The sequence below is a fragment of the Prosopis cineraria genome, unplaced genomic scaffold (genome assembly GCF_029017545.1).
Source record: "Prosopis cineraria cultivar Desert tree isolate PC_DT_omini unplaced genomic scaffold, ASM2901754v1 PC2, whole genome shotgun sequence".
In the NCBI taxonomy this organism is placed as follows: Eukaryota; Viridiplantae; Streptophyta; class Magnoliopsida; order Fabales; family Fabaceae; genus Prosopis; species Prosopis cineraria.
The window spans coordinates 2604806-2620399 of NW_026555333.1; the positions used below are offsets into that span (position 1 = coordinate 2604806).

Genomic DNA, 15594 nt, shown 5'->3' on the forward strand with positions numbered 1-15594 from the left:
ATTTTATACATTGTAGCTATCATTGGTCACTTTTTTGTTCTTTGCCCAAATCTAAGTGTAGTGTATTGGTTTTGTTCTTCGGGCAAAAAAACTAAGTGAGGATTTGACATGGATCTTTAACAAGCAAGTTTTTATTTATGTAAAACATTTATTCAAGAGATATTTATACTTTTGTAATGTTTTTCATTTACAATTGATAATAGTTTCATTGAGACATATTATATGTTTATCTATGAGAAACACAAGAAAAAATCATCGCCAAATGTAAATATAAACCTTTACCTTTTATATTTAATTATCCCTCAAATGTTTTGATTTGATTTTAAATTTTTATTTATTTCAGTGTCATAGGCAGTCAAGAAGCATAGAATGTGAATATTATATTATCCGTTACATATATAAGATAATTTAAGTTGAAAGTATTAAAATATTACAAGAGGTGTTTAATTGTTATTTTAGTTTAAATTCTTATATTTAATTCCTTAAAGTGATTTGTAACAACAGTTTTATTATTTAAATTTTTTATAACACAGAGCCCTATAATGAAGAAGAGATTGACGTTATTCAAGATATTCTAGTCCAACAACTTCTCCAAAAATATTTTTTATAGTGTTGAGGTTGAATAAAATTTCATAGTCTTTTAATAGTTGAATAAATATATAGTGTAGTTATAAAAATATATTAATTGTAGTTGTAACATGTATAGTCATTGTGATTCTAAATTTATGAAAAAATAAAATATAAATTTTAAAAAATGTATCTTTCACAATGGTTATATCAAAAAAATATTGTGAAAAGATAATTTCCATAACAGTTTTTTGTAGATAATTGTTATAAAAAAATTTTTACAATGATTTTTTAAATAATTAATGTGAAAAATTTATTTTTTATAATTTTTTTCTAAGTGATATTTAATGTCGGTTGTATCAAAGTAATTTTTCATAACGGTTAATTAAATGACATTAAAAGTAAATTTTTCACTTCTCTTTTTTTTTTTAACTTCTCCTTAATAATTGATGTAAAAATTTTAAAATAATTATTATTAAAAATCCTTCTTGCAATAGTGTGAAGGTTGTTAAACTAAAGGTTAACGAATATATTAAATTCTAAATTATTGTGTGAATAGCATATTGAATCATGAACTTTTAAAATGTGCAAAAAATTTTCTCAACTTCTAAATTACGAGCATATAAAACCTCACTGTTAAGTTAAAAAAAATGACTATTATTTTTAAAGATTTCATTCCAAACCATGACCATTTAGATTTAAAAACATTAATAATTTAGACAATTTTTAAAACGCCTTATATTGAAAACAAAATAAATGAGGCAATGTGCCTATATTTAATGTCCAATCGTGTGTTGAATAGGATTGCCTTTGACAATAAAATACCTGTAAACAATTAAAAAAAACAAATATTCTATATGGAATGACTTTTATTGAAAAGGACAGTGGGGAGTATTTTTTAAGAAACAAATGCAAGGCTGATCACAGAAAAATGAGACGCATGCACAAATTATCCTGGAAAAGTTGTGATGTTCTTTCTCTGAGGTAATTTCAGATCTGAGACTCAAACTACACGTGCTATTATCATTTTTGGTTAATGTCGAAGTGCTACTTACTTGTTAAATCGAAATAATCAAACACGCAAAAATTAACGGTGGAAATTTTGTTGGGCTGAAGTTTAGTACTCGCTGCGAACTTGATCGTTATATAGAGAAAGATGCACCCACCTCTTCAGTTAGGCGACTAAGCTGAAGTAACATTTGCCCAATTATCACAGCGAGGGAGATGAAAAGGCGTGTCACTGGTCACTATTGAGCAATTGATTCGATTCCTCCAGATAGCTTACCAGATAAAACCTCATCTATGATAATTGAATTTAACTAATGGTTTTTAAAAAATCCAATAATTAATTAGTTGTACGTATATTGATTTAAGGCATATTTGATAACTTGTTTTGAGAACAATTTTGTTTTATAGAACAGAAAATTTAAAAAAAAAACTGTTTGATAGTATATTTTTAATGAACTGTACTGGAAATTTGAAAAAAATACAATGTTATTTCTGAGAGTAAAAATATGAAAAAACCTTTTAAATATTTTAGAGTTATAGTTTGAGTGAATACTAAGAAAAGGCGGAGAATAACTGTTCTCATTTATTAAATAATGCGCTCCATTTGTTAATTTCTCCCGCGGAAGGAGAAGGGGAAGGAGAAACATTCTCCAGCCTTATCCCTTCTTGTTCAACATTGGCGGCTGCCAAAAGGCTATATTCATTCGCTAATCCCTGGCTAAACATACACTTTTATTGCAAGCAAGTCTTTTCATTAGAGTTGGGAATGCATGCTAGGTTTAGTGATCTATCTTTTTTCACAAGCTCGTATTTTAAGATAAAAGAGTTTCCAATCCCAACTTTTGTAAGGCCTCAAAAACAAATTCGGACTTGAATTATCCCAATTTTATTTTAAATCCAAATTTTCCTTTTTTTTGCGGTATTTTATATCATTGAATTAATTTTAAACTTTAAAATATGTTTTTATACTTCAAAATCATGATTTGTATTACTTATTATAAATGTTAGAATAGTTTAATTTGTACTTTAAATTAAAGCATTAATACGCAATATTATAACAAAAATTTAATTAAAAAACTAAAAAATAAACAATGCTGTAAACCCAACTAAAGCGCGATCAATAAGATTGCTTGTAAAGAAACAATTACTTTTGGAGCAATGGGGCTTTTGGGACAAAGTCTATGTGTGTCAGACCCACTTGTTTCTTGCCCCTATCCCCGATCATCTATGTTATTTTCAATTTTTTACATTGTTAAATATTACCTGAATTTTGGGACAAATTGTTATTTCAGTAATGCTTTAAGTACATTCATGTCTCTATATTTATATATATATAACTGCATAAAATTCCTTCATGTAATCAAGAAGAGACGAAGCATTATGACTATATGTATGTGTATATGTGTGCGTGTTCCACATCCTATGACGGGCCCCAAAAAGATTGAGACATTAATTTGAAATGGGAACGCGGAGTAGAGGCTAGAAGATATTTTCATGGTTTAATTTTTTTTTTTTCATAGTATTGTCCGTCTATTGTTGAGTCAGTGCTTAGATGAACTAGATATGGAGTAGGAGGTTTGCAATACGATTCAATTTTTCTTTTTTAAGTAGAATTGTAGATACTTCAAGAGAAACGTTAAAACACGAAGGGGGAAGATACTTCCTTGCCTCCCTGTCTTTTCTCTCTTTTCCGTTGTATAAATAAGTTTGTAACTTTTCTAACCTTTTCTCTTTTCCCCCTTTAATTTTCAAATAAAAATCTCTTGCACTGACGAATGTAAATTATACGGAGGCAATTTGCAGTTGAGTGGATACATAGATGGTTTCACGTTCCAACCACAATACTCTCTCTCTCTCTCTCTGATCATATTTATAAAATAAATAAAAAAATTTTAGTTTCACTTATAAATTATTTTATTAAATTTTTATTATAAATTTTTTTTATTTACCCTCTATTAAATGTTGAAGAGATAAAATATATCATTAAAATATATATATTTAATAACAATAAAGTTGATAACTTGGCTGTAAGAGAATGATTTTTAAATTTCAAAACATTAAATTAATTTTCACTCCGTTAAAAAATGTAAGGCATTTTTAACCGAATCTCACTCCCAATAAAGTAGTTATTTACTTTTAAATTAATCCTATCTTTTCATATTTTCATATTTACCTCTATTAAATACCTTATAATAAATATAAAGTTACTATCAATAGGGGTATTTTTTTTAAAAAAACAATGATTATACCTCAAAAAATTAAAAATATCTTAAATTTTTTGACATTAAACTCTTCAAAAAATGCCTTATATTTTTGAGTTGAGGGAGTAATAGTTAATTTTTTAATAAATTTTTAAAAAATTTAGTTAAAAATATTCAAATAATTATAAGTTTAAATTTTTTAATTACAAATAAACATTTAAATATAAAATGTAACTTTTAAAATATAAAAAAAAATTCTCTTCTATAATTATGAATTATTTGCTCATGAAAGAGATGTTTGGTCAGAGGGGAGAGATTTTGTCTTCCTCCCCTTGTTTAGCTTGAAAAATTGAAGAAGAGAGGACCCTCCCTTCCCTCCAAACCCTCCCTTTTAAGTTGGGAGGATTGGAAGGGGAGGGATAAAATTTATCAAACTTTAATCAATATGAATTTTGTGATAGGTTTATAAGATATAGATAAATTTTTTCAATATTTTAATGTTAATAAAACAAAAAGAAAATTATCTATATATAACTATTTTTTTTTTCCTCTTTAGATAACATCCAATCTCTCTCCCCTCTTCTGTTAAAATTTCTTTTCTCTCCAACCAAATACAGCGAGGCAGAGTTCAAAAGTCATACTGCGCCATCATATCAATACACTCACAGCACAGGGAAGAGTGAGACTGAGTAAGAGATGAAGGATGGTCAAAGGCTCAAAGCCAATCAGGAGTGGCAACATGTCTTCACTTTATAAACTGCTCCCATTTTTTTTTTAATAAAAACTGCAAATATATTACTTAACGAATGGATTGTGGAGCATCAACAGTGTTCAAAGGCCGCTTTCCTCACTCGTCGCCTGTTGATGAAGAGGTGAGGAATAATTAAAGATGAAAAAAATTATTACATTTAAAGTATGCAAACAGACAGTCAAATGATTAGAACATGACATTTCCAGAGACAATGGTATAAACTTATATCAGTCTCTGTAATATATCAGTGGTGCTTCCTCGATTGTGTCCAAGAATGAATGAGCATGATCGCACCCTCTATATATCAATGAAATGGCTTCTACGTAGTAAAAAAATGTGCCTGCTTTCTCGAAGCCATGGTTCCAGCATAAATTAGGCCCCCCTAGAATGCCAAAAAATTCAACAATTGCTAGCGGAACGTGGATCAATTTATAGCTAAAATCAGTAAACCAGTCACCCTTATCATCCCGAATAACTCCCCCCGCATCAATTATTACCGTTGCTCCGGACCCACCCAGCAATATCTAATGTAACAGATCCCTCTCTTATTACATGTCTTCCACTGCTATTAGTATAGCCAAAAGCCAGAATTGGTGCTAAATTCATTGAATCTCTACCTGCACGAGCTCTGAAGGAACTATGATTAACATTTTGTGAGTTATTATTCACTTCAAATTTGAAGATTGTTTTGCATCTAAAGACCCAAATGTCGCAATAGGTATAACCTCAAATTTTATGTCATGAAAAAAAAAACATTTCGCTCCTAATAAAAAAATTAAAAGCTCATATACTTATTAGTTGATACACTTCAATTAAATCAAAATACATAGATTCTAAATTCATAACTCAGAAATATATTAAAGTGTCACCAACAAGAGTCATTTACTAGGTAATCAATATGCAATAAGAAATAATTATTTTTATTTAACTGAAAGAAAGTTGGTTAAGTATATTAAGTTGAAATGCCTAAGTTTTTTCAACATATTTCATGTTACAAGGGTTTTTCGCTGCTGGATCGTGTAAAATTTTTTTTTTAAAAAAACCAAATACCTACCTGGGTTTCTTCCTCGAGAGTTCAGACCCAAAAGGAAGGTAATAGAATATCGGTCTGGGTTGCCAAAACGGAAACAGGCCTATCAAGATTCTTTTTGGGCCAACGGCGTATCAAGATTCAAGATTACGCGAAGCTTGGAAGAGCGAGGGGAAGGTAGGAGGAAGACGAGAAGAATGGGAAGAAAGAGGGAAATGGAAGTGACGTGGAAGAACAGCAAGAAACGTTCTTTGTCGGCGGTGTCCAACTTTGGTAACCTTCCTTTTGAGCATCCAGAGGAGGATGAGACTCCTCACCAAGACCGTGCTCGTTTGCAGGGCGATAAAGATGCCGAAATCGGTTCTCGTAACTCTGACCAATCCAAAGACCAAGATAGTCCCCAGTACTCCAACTTATCGGAAGCAAGACGTCTGGCCAAAGAATTTCAAGCTCAGGGAGACAGGCTTGCTGAGGTACTACCTCTGCCCACATCTCTCAGTTCAATTTTTTTTTTTGGGAGGGCGGGGGATAGAATTCCTTTAGAAGTCGTGATGTTTCTCTACAGTTCACCACTCGGCAGCGTTTAATTAGGTAGTTGTTTACTGATTCCAAGTAACTACTATTACAAATCCCCTTGCATTACGAGCAACACCTTTTTGTAGCTTAAAAGATTAGATGCATTATATTAAGGGTCTTAGCTCTTGTATAGTCTTTTTGCTTCATTTAGATAAACAATATTTTGAGGCAAAATGCTTATTATTGTTTTCGTTGGAATGTTCTTTTATTTTTCTGCAAATTTTCGTCAGTTTCTGTAACTTTTCTGTTACAGCTCTGAGATATCTTTCGATAGAAATCTTTGCTTCTATCCGTTACAATGCTCTTGGAAAAGTTCAATCTCATATTCATGACTTTAGCAGTGGCAAGCAGTTGTTACTTTGAGTGAAAGTTATGTCTTTTTTACCTACACCATATCCTTTCATGCAGGATGGGAAGTACGCGGAAGCATTAGGTAAATGGGAGTCTGCTCTGTCACTGACACCTGAAGTTGCGGTATTACACGAACAGAAGGCCCAAGTTCTACTGGAAATTGGAGATGCTTGGAATGCTTTGAAGGCTGCGATGCGTGTGTCCCTGCTCTTTATTCTTAATATTTTTCATTTTAAGTGTACGTAATTATATCTTGAATTCCTAGATTCAATAAAATAAATGAACAGTTTCTGCTACCGTTAATCTTTTTTGGTGTGTTCTAATACCCTTATTTAAGCTATAAACTTATTGAAAAGCTCTTTTGGACTGCGGCTGGAAGCCTTTCTGCCTCCAATTTTAATCATGTTTTGGAGTTTGGGGGCCACATTTTTTGGCATATATTTACTCAAAGCACTATTGACTTGGTGCTCAATATGCTCATTCACTGCTTCTATATGGCAGGAGCTACGGAATTGCAGCCGTCGTGGGCTGAGGTATGATGTTTATATTAATAGTGAATTATGTGAGCCTTGTAAAAACGGTACATCATTGTTTTCAAGGAAAGATCCTTAAAATATCTCTATGAATAGCTTGTAATTCTTTTTTGGTTACAGTTATCTAAAATGCTTCAATTTGTACGTTTGGCCTAGAAATTTTAATTCTTAAAGCGTCGTAGTTGGTTTCTGGCATTTGAAAGACCTTGTCAGAAGCTTCTCAACCTAGTCAAGATAAATAGGCTTTGATAATTGTTTTTTTACGGTCAGTTTGATAATAAAGTCTGGTTTTCTTATTGTGATGCTCAAATTCTTTCATATTACAATGTGGAGTAAACATTGATTACTCGACTGGCTCATGTAGTCATGTTCTGGTCTGGCCATAAGCAATTTCTGCTCATCGTAAATCAATAAACACATCTTTAAAGGTCATTGTTGTCATCATGTACACAAAACAGCTGCATTTTTTATGATTGATTCGCATCTGTTGTTATGGTGTGCCTTGAGAGTGATGAAGGATAATTAACACTGGAAAGTAGCTGGCATGGCAAGTCCAGGAAATTAGATTCAAAGCCAAGTGAAATATTTCTCTTGTTTGAGACAGCTAGAGCTGAGAACTGGAAGTTGCTGGATCCAAACTCCTCTCAAGCTCACGTTAGTTTTAAGTTTTTTTTGAGTGACATGAAATTCCTCTAGATGCTTTATCTATCCTTTTTGATTCTGTAAATGCCTCCCCTGGCTTATATCTTTTATCTCTGGATATTGTCATTTTGTTTTGTATCAGAAGACAAAATCATCATCGGGTTTTATTTGTTGGACCTATGAAAGCATTTGTCTTTTGTTTGGATTAAAATATTGGCGCTGCAGCTTATCTGTTATTGTTTGATAATGGATTATATATAGTCACTCTGCGTGGTGTAATGTTAATCTCTTTCTAAGCTCTAACTTTTATTCATATATAACTCGGTCTGTTCAGGCATGGGTCACGCTTGGCAGAGCACAGCTAAATTTTGGCGAGCCTGATTGTGCTATTGTGAGCTTTGACAGAGCCCTATCTATCAAGGTTAATCTTCAAGAATATCATTGATCTTAGCTTTTGGTTTTGATTTTGTTCAAATCTGATCATGCTGGTAAATCATGTGATATAGAAAATAGAATTTAAAAACCCAATAGATTGATTTCCTTATGGTTGATATCATCCCAGTGCAATTTCCAGTTGAAGTTAATTATTTCAGTGCCATTAAATGATACTACCGGCCTATTTATAAGAAACACTTTATAGTTAAATTTTAGCTGTCAAGTGTTTCTTATGCATGGTAACTTTTTTCAATTAGCAAAATCTCAATGAATTCCGTGTTTGAGAAACTTATTCAGTCTGGCGGATCAGGAATTTCATTCTAAATGGAAGTATCCCTTTTGATAGAAAATCTGGCTCTTATCCAAGGTGAATGTATCCCTTTTGATACTTGAACTTTATCACTAGTGTTTCTCTCTGATATCTCACAAAGTGTATTGGCATGCGCAGCCCGATTGCGCGGATGCGCAAGAAGACCGAAAAACTGCATTACGTCTTGTAAAGAAGAGAAAGCAACTCCACTCAGCAGGCTTGAGTAATTCTAAAAATCGATATGCGGTTGGTGATAAAGATGAAAGCGCCTGAAGGAGAGAACTTGGTCATCGCAGTTGTGTTCTCAGCAGCTGGATCCTCACATGCATAGTTCATTGGCATGGACAGGTATTGTCAGTTGTCATAGTCATAGTTAAGTTTGACGTAACACTGATGACCGATGGAAGGTTCTTGGACATCCTGATGCAAACTCCCCCTGTATTTAACAGTTCAATAATAAATTACTTGCCGAATAAAATTTGGGTCAGACGTTTAAGAAACCTTTCTGGTTGACATTCCCTTCCCTGTTGCAGACGATCTCTCCAGTAGAAGTTTCCTCCCTGCAAATTAATGTTGACGTGATCAGGATGTGACAGTGCGTTATAAGTTATCGATGTAGGATCTATATAGTATATACGGTCCGGCGCAATATTCAGGACGGATCACTGGTCAAGATTTGCTCCTTCAAGAATTTGCAAGCATCCAGTGATTGAGAAATGATATAAAGATCATGGATACCTACCGTTGGCTAGATAAAATTGAAATCGCTACTTAGACGATCAGGAGTCGCAAAATACAAAAGGGTATTTATAAAAGTGGTAATGAAAATTTGAAGATTGAGTATCGCTCCTCTGATTATCGATGGAGCGGGCATTTTATCATTCAGTGAAAATTAATTTCTAACATTTCAACCCCAGCCAATTAGTTACCAGTTAGCATCAATTTACTTAAAAAATATTCATAACTATTCCTTTCAATTTACAAATATATCATGCGTTTGGGTATATGTCTTCTAAAGAATCATTCAAATACAGCTAACCTTTAGAAATTTATAAATGGAATATATTAGAATATGATTTTTTCTTAAAAAAATTAGAAGTGTATACAAGTGGCCTTTTAGGATTTGCAGCTCACACATAACATATATTAACAATTATTATTTTGAAATTTAAAATTATATTATTTTTTTAATGGTTTGTAGACTAGATTTTCTTTACACACACGTGTGCGCTTACATAATCATGTGTGTTAGGTGGTCCAATATTATTTTGGAAAAGCTCATGGTTACTTTTGTAATTTACCTTTTAACCTCAAGAAACTTTCTAAGACTTAAATATATATATATATATATATATATATATATAATTGGAGGATATAGTTACTTACATGGTTTTAAGTGTGATTGTCCCTACTTCCAAAATAAAATGGTTTTTATAAAATTGGAATTAGAAATTTAAAGATAATTGAATAATATAATGTATTCATTATTTCATTACATTCCATTAGGTCCTAAAATGAGATATATTTAATTAATTTATGGATATAAAAAATTAGTTAAATTATTAATTATTTATTTGTAAAAAAGGTGCCACTTTTCTTAAAATATCCCCCAGGATATTAAATGTGAGAGATAAAAAGAATGAGAGACTATAAAATTAATTAAGATAATTTTTTTTAAAATTAAATAAGGGAATTTTTTTTAAGATCCAATATTTAAGACTAAACAAATCCATTAACTTGGCATATGCCCTATATTTGGGAGGGGTAAGTGCAAGTAAGATTTAAAAAAAAATTATTCTTTTGGTATATTAAAATTGTTTTTAGAATTAAGGTACAATTTTGTCCTTAAATTATTTATAAAGGAATAATGTTACTGCTAAACTATTTAATGTAGTAATGTAGCCCTTAAATTAATTAAATTGAAATAATATTGCTTTACCATTTAAAAGCATAAACGTTTGTCAAGCGAAATCAATGGGACCCACTTTTTTCGGCATGCATTATTGTTTGAAGACCTCTCCATTTCTGTTTTCTATGCCACACTTGTATTCAAAGATCTTGTCATTTTTGTTTGAAGATCCCTCTTACTCTCGTTGTTAATAGTTCCCGGCTATTTGATGTTGGCTCATCCTTCTCCTCACCATTATTGGTGTTGTCTCATGGTTTCAAGCCTCCCCCTCCTCCTCCCACATTGCTATCACAAGTTTCAAGTTTCAAAGTTTTAAATTTTCAACTCACTCCAACAATAAATGAAGGTCATGTATGGCCGAAGAAGAAGCAGAGCTTCTAGTAGGAATTTGTTGTGATGATTAGTCGGGATGAATAAATATGATGGTCAAGATAGCAATTGTAAAATGCTCCATTAAACTTGACATGACATAATCGAGGCCATTGAAAACCACCAACCTCCCATGACCTTTCATGTTGTACTACATCATGCACTTCCTCACCTATTGAACCATCTTTAAACAAGTTTTCATAACTCATGATGGCGGTCGCCTCAGCTCACCTATGTCCACACCCCTCTCTCTTGGCTTCTAATCAAGAAGAGCAAGGACAACATGGTGGCTCTCGTGATGCTGATGCTATGGCATAATTTGAATAGCAAGGTTTGGGCGAATGAGACATTATTGTTCACAAAGGCTTATAAGAAGGACATCCAGGGCTATGCGGAGGCAAATGCGGAGCACAATGAATTGATAAACAAAGTGATGTGTGGAGATAGATACGAAACTCTGAACAAGGCAAGAGCCTTGAATGTGAGTTTGACTCTAAGCTAATACTTTGTTTTGTTTTTGCAAAATAGAGTAAACTTGTGTTTGCAGAAAACACTGTGAGGAATTTCAAGCAAAATAAGTGAGAATGCTGATACAGTGGTATTGTTCAGATAGTCCACATGTTATTGCAAGAGACAGTATGAAAGCCAATAAGTATTGCAATCACTTGCAAATGTATCAAAAAAGTGGGCCTCACTCTCTAATTAACAGCCATTTATAATTTTTAAACATGAAGATAATATTACTTTAATTTAATTAATTTAAAAATTATATTATTATATTAAATAATTTAAAAGTAATATTACTCTTTAACAATAGTTTAAGAATAAAAGTATATCTGAACCCCTTGTTTTTACTTTTTACCATCCCATGGGTTACACTTTTCAACGCCTTTTCCCTTCAAAGCCTAAGGCCTATCCAGAGGAAAAGCAGTGTTGAATTTAGCGGGTCACGGGCTCGCTGCTTATGTCCCTGTTCGAGGAAATGCAGGAAACCGATGGCGAAAACTCAATGTATTGCCTTTCGTGCCAGGACTATTACGTTCCGGGAGACGCCGGCACCTGCAGGGAGTGCTACGAAGAAGCTAACGAGACCGAGGAGGAGCTCAAGACTGAGATCGACGACTTGAAGGCCAAAGTTGCCTTCCTCAGCCTTTTGCCTCCAATTGATCACCACAATCGCTCCGATTCTGACGTTATTTTGGTTCCCTCCGATGAGACTTCTGATCTACCCTCCCTGACTGTTCCGGCTCACAAGGTTGTTCTGGTCAGTATCTCCTTACTTAGTTGTTTATGAATTTTCCCATTAAACTTACTTTCCTTAAGTGCTATTTCGATTTAACATGTGGCTACCCGCCGGGGGTGAGGCAAATTTTGGATTTTGACGGCAAAAAACTTTTTTCGACGAGCAGTAATTGCAGTGTGATTCTACTCGATTTTGATTTGAATAGAAAAAATAGGATTTTATTGAGAGGATTTGATGAATATTTGGCCTATGGATTCTTGTGCTTTGTCCTACTTTATCTGTTATGCTTCTTTTTCTATTCACTAGAGGGGCGGGAGTTTTCTCTTCCCCTGCTGTGGTGTTTTAGCATTCATATTAATGAACAATAAAATATGCCTTTCTATTGTTCACTTGTTAACATCAGGATTCATATTTTCAACAAATTAATCGAGGGTACTTAGATGATTGTAATCTGATCTGTTACTGCTAACAAGCTAATAACATGATTGGATCACTGTATTCTCTAGATTGAGCCTGGCAAAAGGTTTGTTATCATGTATTCTTGTCAAATTATTCTTGTTAAGGGTTTCATGCTTTCTGCTCTGTTGTTAAAAGCATCAAATTTGAGAATAGGGTGATGCAATTTTTTGAAATAATCAATTTTCACTTGCGCTTTGGCAAGCGCTTTGATCTTCTTGGGAACTGGGAGAATCACACAGATTTTGGGTGTGCCTCGTTGCAATAAAAATAAACGAGGAAGATAAAGCGGCAAGAAGTACAACCTTCATGTTTGTTTTTCCCTCCTAGCTTATCGATCTTCAAAGAATTGGAGAAGCTCATTATGCTTGCTTTTGTATATTTTAATACTTTTGAAGACTGTCAAACAAATCAGCAATTTTTCACATCTCAAAGCATATGAATAATGCTTTGAGGCTATGAAGGAATTCTAAAAATCCCTTGCAAGAACTTCAACAAATTGTTGAATTTAATGCTGTACTGTTCCTAAAAGGCTAGCTATCTGAACTGGTGGTAAGATTATCATCAGAGCATGCATATATTCTTATAAATTGTAATTGCTCTGTCAGCTGTCAAGCATGTATCATGGATTGTACATTGATGATTAAACATTCATTTAAGTCTCCCTGGAGTAGCAAGTAGCAAGCATGAGTGACAGTTCTTTCTTCCAAATCTGGCTTCTTTTCTTCTTTTCAACTTTACTTGGGGAATTCCGGTAATGGAGCCTCATGTTACTATATGAGATGCACATCTAAATCCGTCCATACTACATGGATTTTATGTACTGAGCCATGCATGGTCCGTATATCAGTAATCTGTGTGTGTGTGTTCAGCATGGTCCTTTTTCTAACTTTCAAGCCTTTTGTTTTCAATTACATCCTTGCATTCGTGCATTCATATATTCTGAAAAAAAAGTGACACAAAGGAATGAGACTATATATAAGGTTTATATCTTATTATTACTCTCATAATCTCTTCTCTCTTTATCTTTCTCCAAATGCACTATATACATCCACTCTATGAATGTAAAAAATCTGGGTTGCTGTATCTATAACCAAAGGGACATGCACTGTAATTATAACTTGTAAACTTAGATCCTTTTCCGTGTTCATTTTGGCCTTTTGGGTGTATGATAAACCAAAAAACTATTGTTGCTGAGTCATGGATAGGATAGTTATCTTGCTGTAATCTAACTGAACTTGATGCCATCTCGTTAATATTATGTGATTAGGTGAGTCGCTCCCCAGTGTTCAGAGCAATGCTTGAAAATGATATGGAGGAAAGACGAAGCGGTACCATAAAGATCAGTGATGTATCATACAATGCTCTTCGTGCCTTTGTTGATTATTTATACACTGCAGAAGCATGCCTTGATGACCAAATGGCCTGTGAACTGTTAGTTTTAGCTGAAAAGTATCAGGTGAAGCATCTCAAGGCATATTGTGAAAAGTATTTGATGGCCAGATTGAACTGGGAAAAAGCAGTCGCGAATTATGCCTTTGCTCACCGACACAATGCTAAACAATTACTAGATGCATCCTTGGGATTAATCACAGATAACATGGACAAGCTTTCTAAGCGTGAGGAGTATGAGGATCTGGTGGAGAGTAACCCTCGTATTGTGGTCGAAATCTATGAAGCTTATCTCTCAAAACAGGTTAATACTGCAGCCAGCAAGAAATCTTTCAAAAAGAAATAGCAAAAGGGCAGAAGGAACTAAGAATCAACGTCCTTTTTACCCCAAAAAAAAAAAAAAAAGAATCAATGTCCTGATAGGCAAAGTAATGGCCATTCATTTCTTCAAGTTTGATATCCTTGACTGGCGATTATTTTGTGGATGCCTGAAATGTAAATGAATGTATTGTTGGCATACCCCATTAATCCAGCCCCTCTTTCAAGTTTGTTTCATCTTGTCGGTCACGTTTCCTGAAAGCGTTTTTTTTTTTTTTGGGATGCGATATACTCCTTTTATTTTTTTTATATAAGATGATTGTAAAAACTTATTATGTTTTTTAATATAAAGGGTGTCATGATATTTTTGAGTAATTAAATAATTTTATTTTTGTTTTTTAAAATGGAAAAAAGATATTAATTATCAATTTTGTCCTTGTTTTTCAAAAAAGGAAAAAAGAGATTAATTATGTATTTCATCAACCACCATTATGAATGTGATTTTAATTAAATAATAATATTTTTTTTTAATATGGAAGATTTGGTTAAAAACACTGGAGAGAGGGTATGTAAAATCATTAAATTTTAAGTTATTGACATTTTTTTTAAAAAATTTCAAATCTATATTATTAGATTAATTATGTATTTCATCAACCACCATTATGAATGTGATTTTAATTAAATAATAATATTTTTTTTAATATGGGAGATTTGGTTAAAAACACTGGAGAGAGGGTATGTAAAATCATTAAATTTTAAGTTATTGACATTTTTTTTAAAAAAATTTCAAATCTATATTATGACACACCCAAACTTATGTACAAGTGATTTTGCAAAAAGTAAAACTTCTATACTTCTATATATATATATATATATATATTATATTTATATTCAATCAAATCATGATAAGTAAATCTTATTGTGTTAATAAAATTAATAATAAAAATTTATTATAAAATAAATAATCTATAAAATATTCATATATCAATTATTATGATTTCATTGTAGACAACCATATTAAGTCTATAATGATAAATATTTAAGTTTTTCCTTTGTGCCAATATCTAAAGTTTGTAGTTTAACAATAAAACTATCATAAGTTTTTAAATTTATTTTTTGTATTTATATTATCATAATTTAATAGAGTAAATGCCTTTTTTATTATTATATTTTACAAACACAAGATTTTTTGAATTATAAAATTATATTCTATTCTAATTTGCAAGCCAAACAATCCTTTTACGTTTATAATCATGTTTGGCGATATATGAAAGTTACTGGAAATGTTTTTCCATTTAATTGTTTATTTTTTTACCAACATTTAATTGTTTACTTAAACAAAATGAATATATAAATGAGAAAAAAATGTTGGACAAATAGCCATAATATATTTTTGCATGTTATATACATCTATTGAATTATCAATAATTTCCTGTATATCATGTTTCTTGATCTTTGTATTGATACCAAAGAAAAAGAATTATCAATAATATCCTGTACATT

At 32.1% G+C, this 15594-nt stretch overlaps 2 protein-coding genes across 4 annotated transcripts; both read left to right on the forward strand.

Annotated features, from left to right (window-relative positions):
- Nucleotides 1–5614: 5614 nt before the first annotated feature.
- On the forward strand, nucleotides 5615–9389 carry LOC129301673 (uncharacterized). 3 transcript variants are annotated; one of them, XM_054940264.1, is made up of 6 exons: nucleotides 5615–6030; nucleotides 6542–6680; nucleotides 6986–7017; nucleotides 7994–8080; nucleotides 8405–8461; nucleotides 8543–8669. In XM_054940264.1, exons 1-5 carry the CDS (start codon nucleotides 5755–5757, stop codon nucleotides 8435–8437), a joined length of 567 nt encoding a protein of 188 aa, XP_054796239.1. In that variant the 5' UTR covers nucleotides 5615–5754; the 3' UTR covers nucleotides 8438–8461; nucleotides 8543–8669. The 3 variants fall into 3 exon arrangements, 2 of the variants coding, with proteins under 2 accessions (XP_054796239.1, XP_054796238.1); XR_008591068.1 differs by lacking the exon at nucleotides 8405–8461 and adding an exon at nucleotides 8938–9389 and having other exon boundaries at nucleotides 5620–6030; nucleotides 8543–8752; XM_054940263.1 differs by lacking the exon at nucleotides 8405–8461 and having other exon boundaries at nucleotides 5620–6030; nucleotides 8543–8904.
- Nucleotides 9390–11597: 2208 nt separating this feature from the next.
- On the forward strand, nucleotides 11598–14328 carry LOC129303071 (BTB/POZ domain-containing protein At4g08455). Its single transcript, XM_054942084.1, has 2 exons — nucleotides 11598–11946; nucleotides 13652–14328. Exons 1-2 carry the CDS (start codon nucleotides 11647–11649, stop codon nucleotides 14117–14119), a joined length of 768 nt encoding a protein of 255 aa, XP_054798059.1. The 5' UTR covers nucleotides 11598–11646; the 3' UTR covers nucleotides 14120–14328.
- The last annotated feature ends 1266 nt before the right edge of the window (nucleotides 14329–15594 follow it).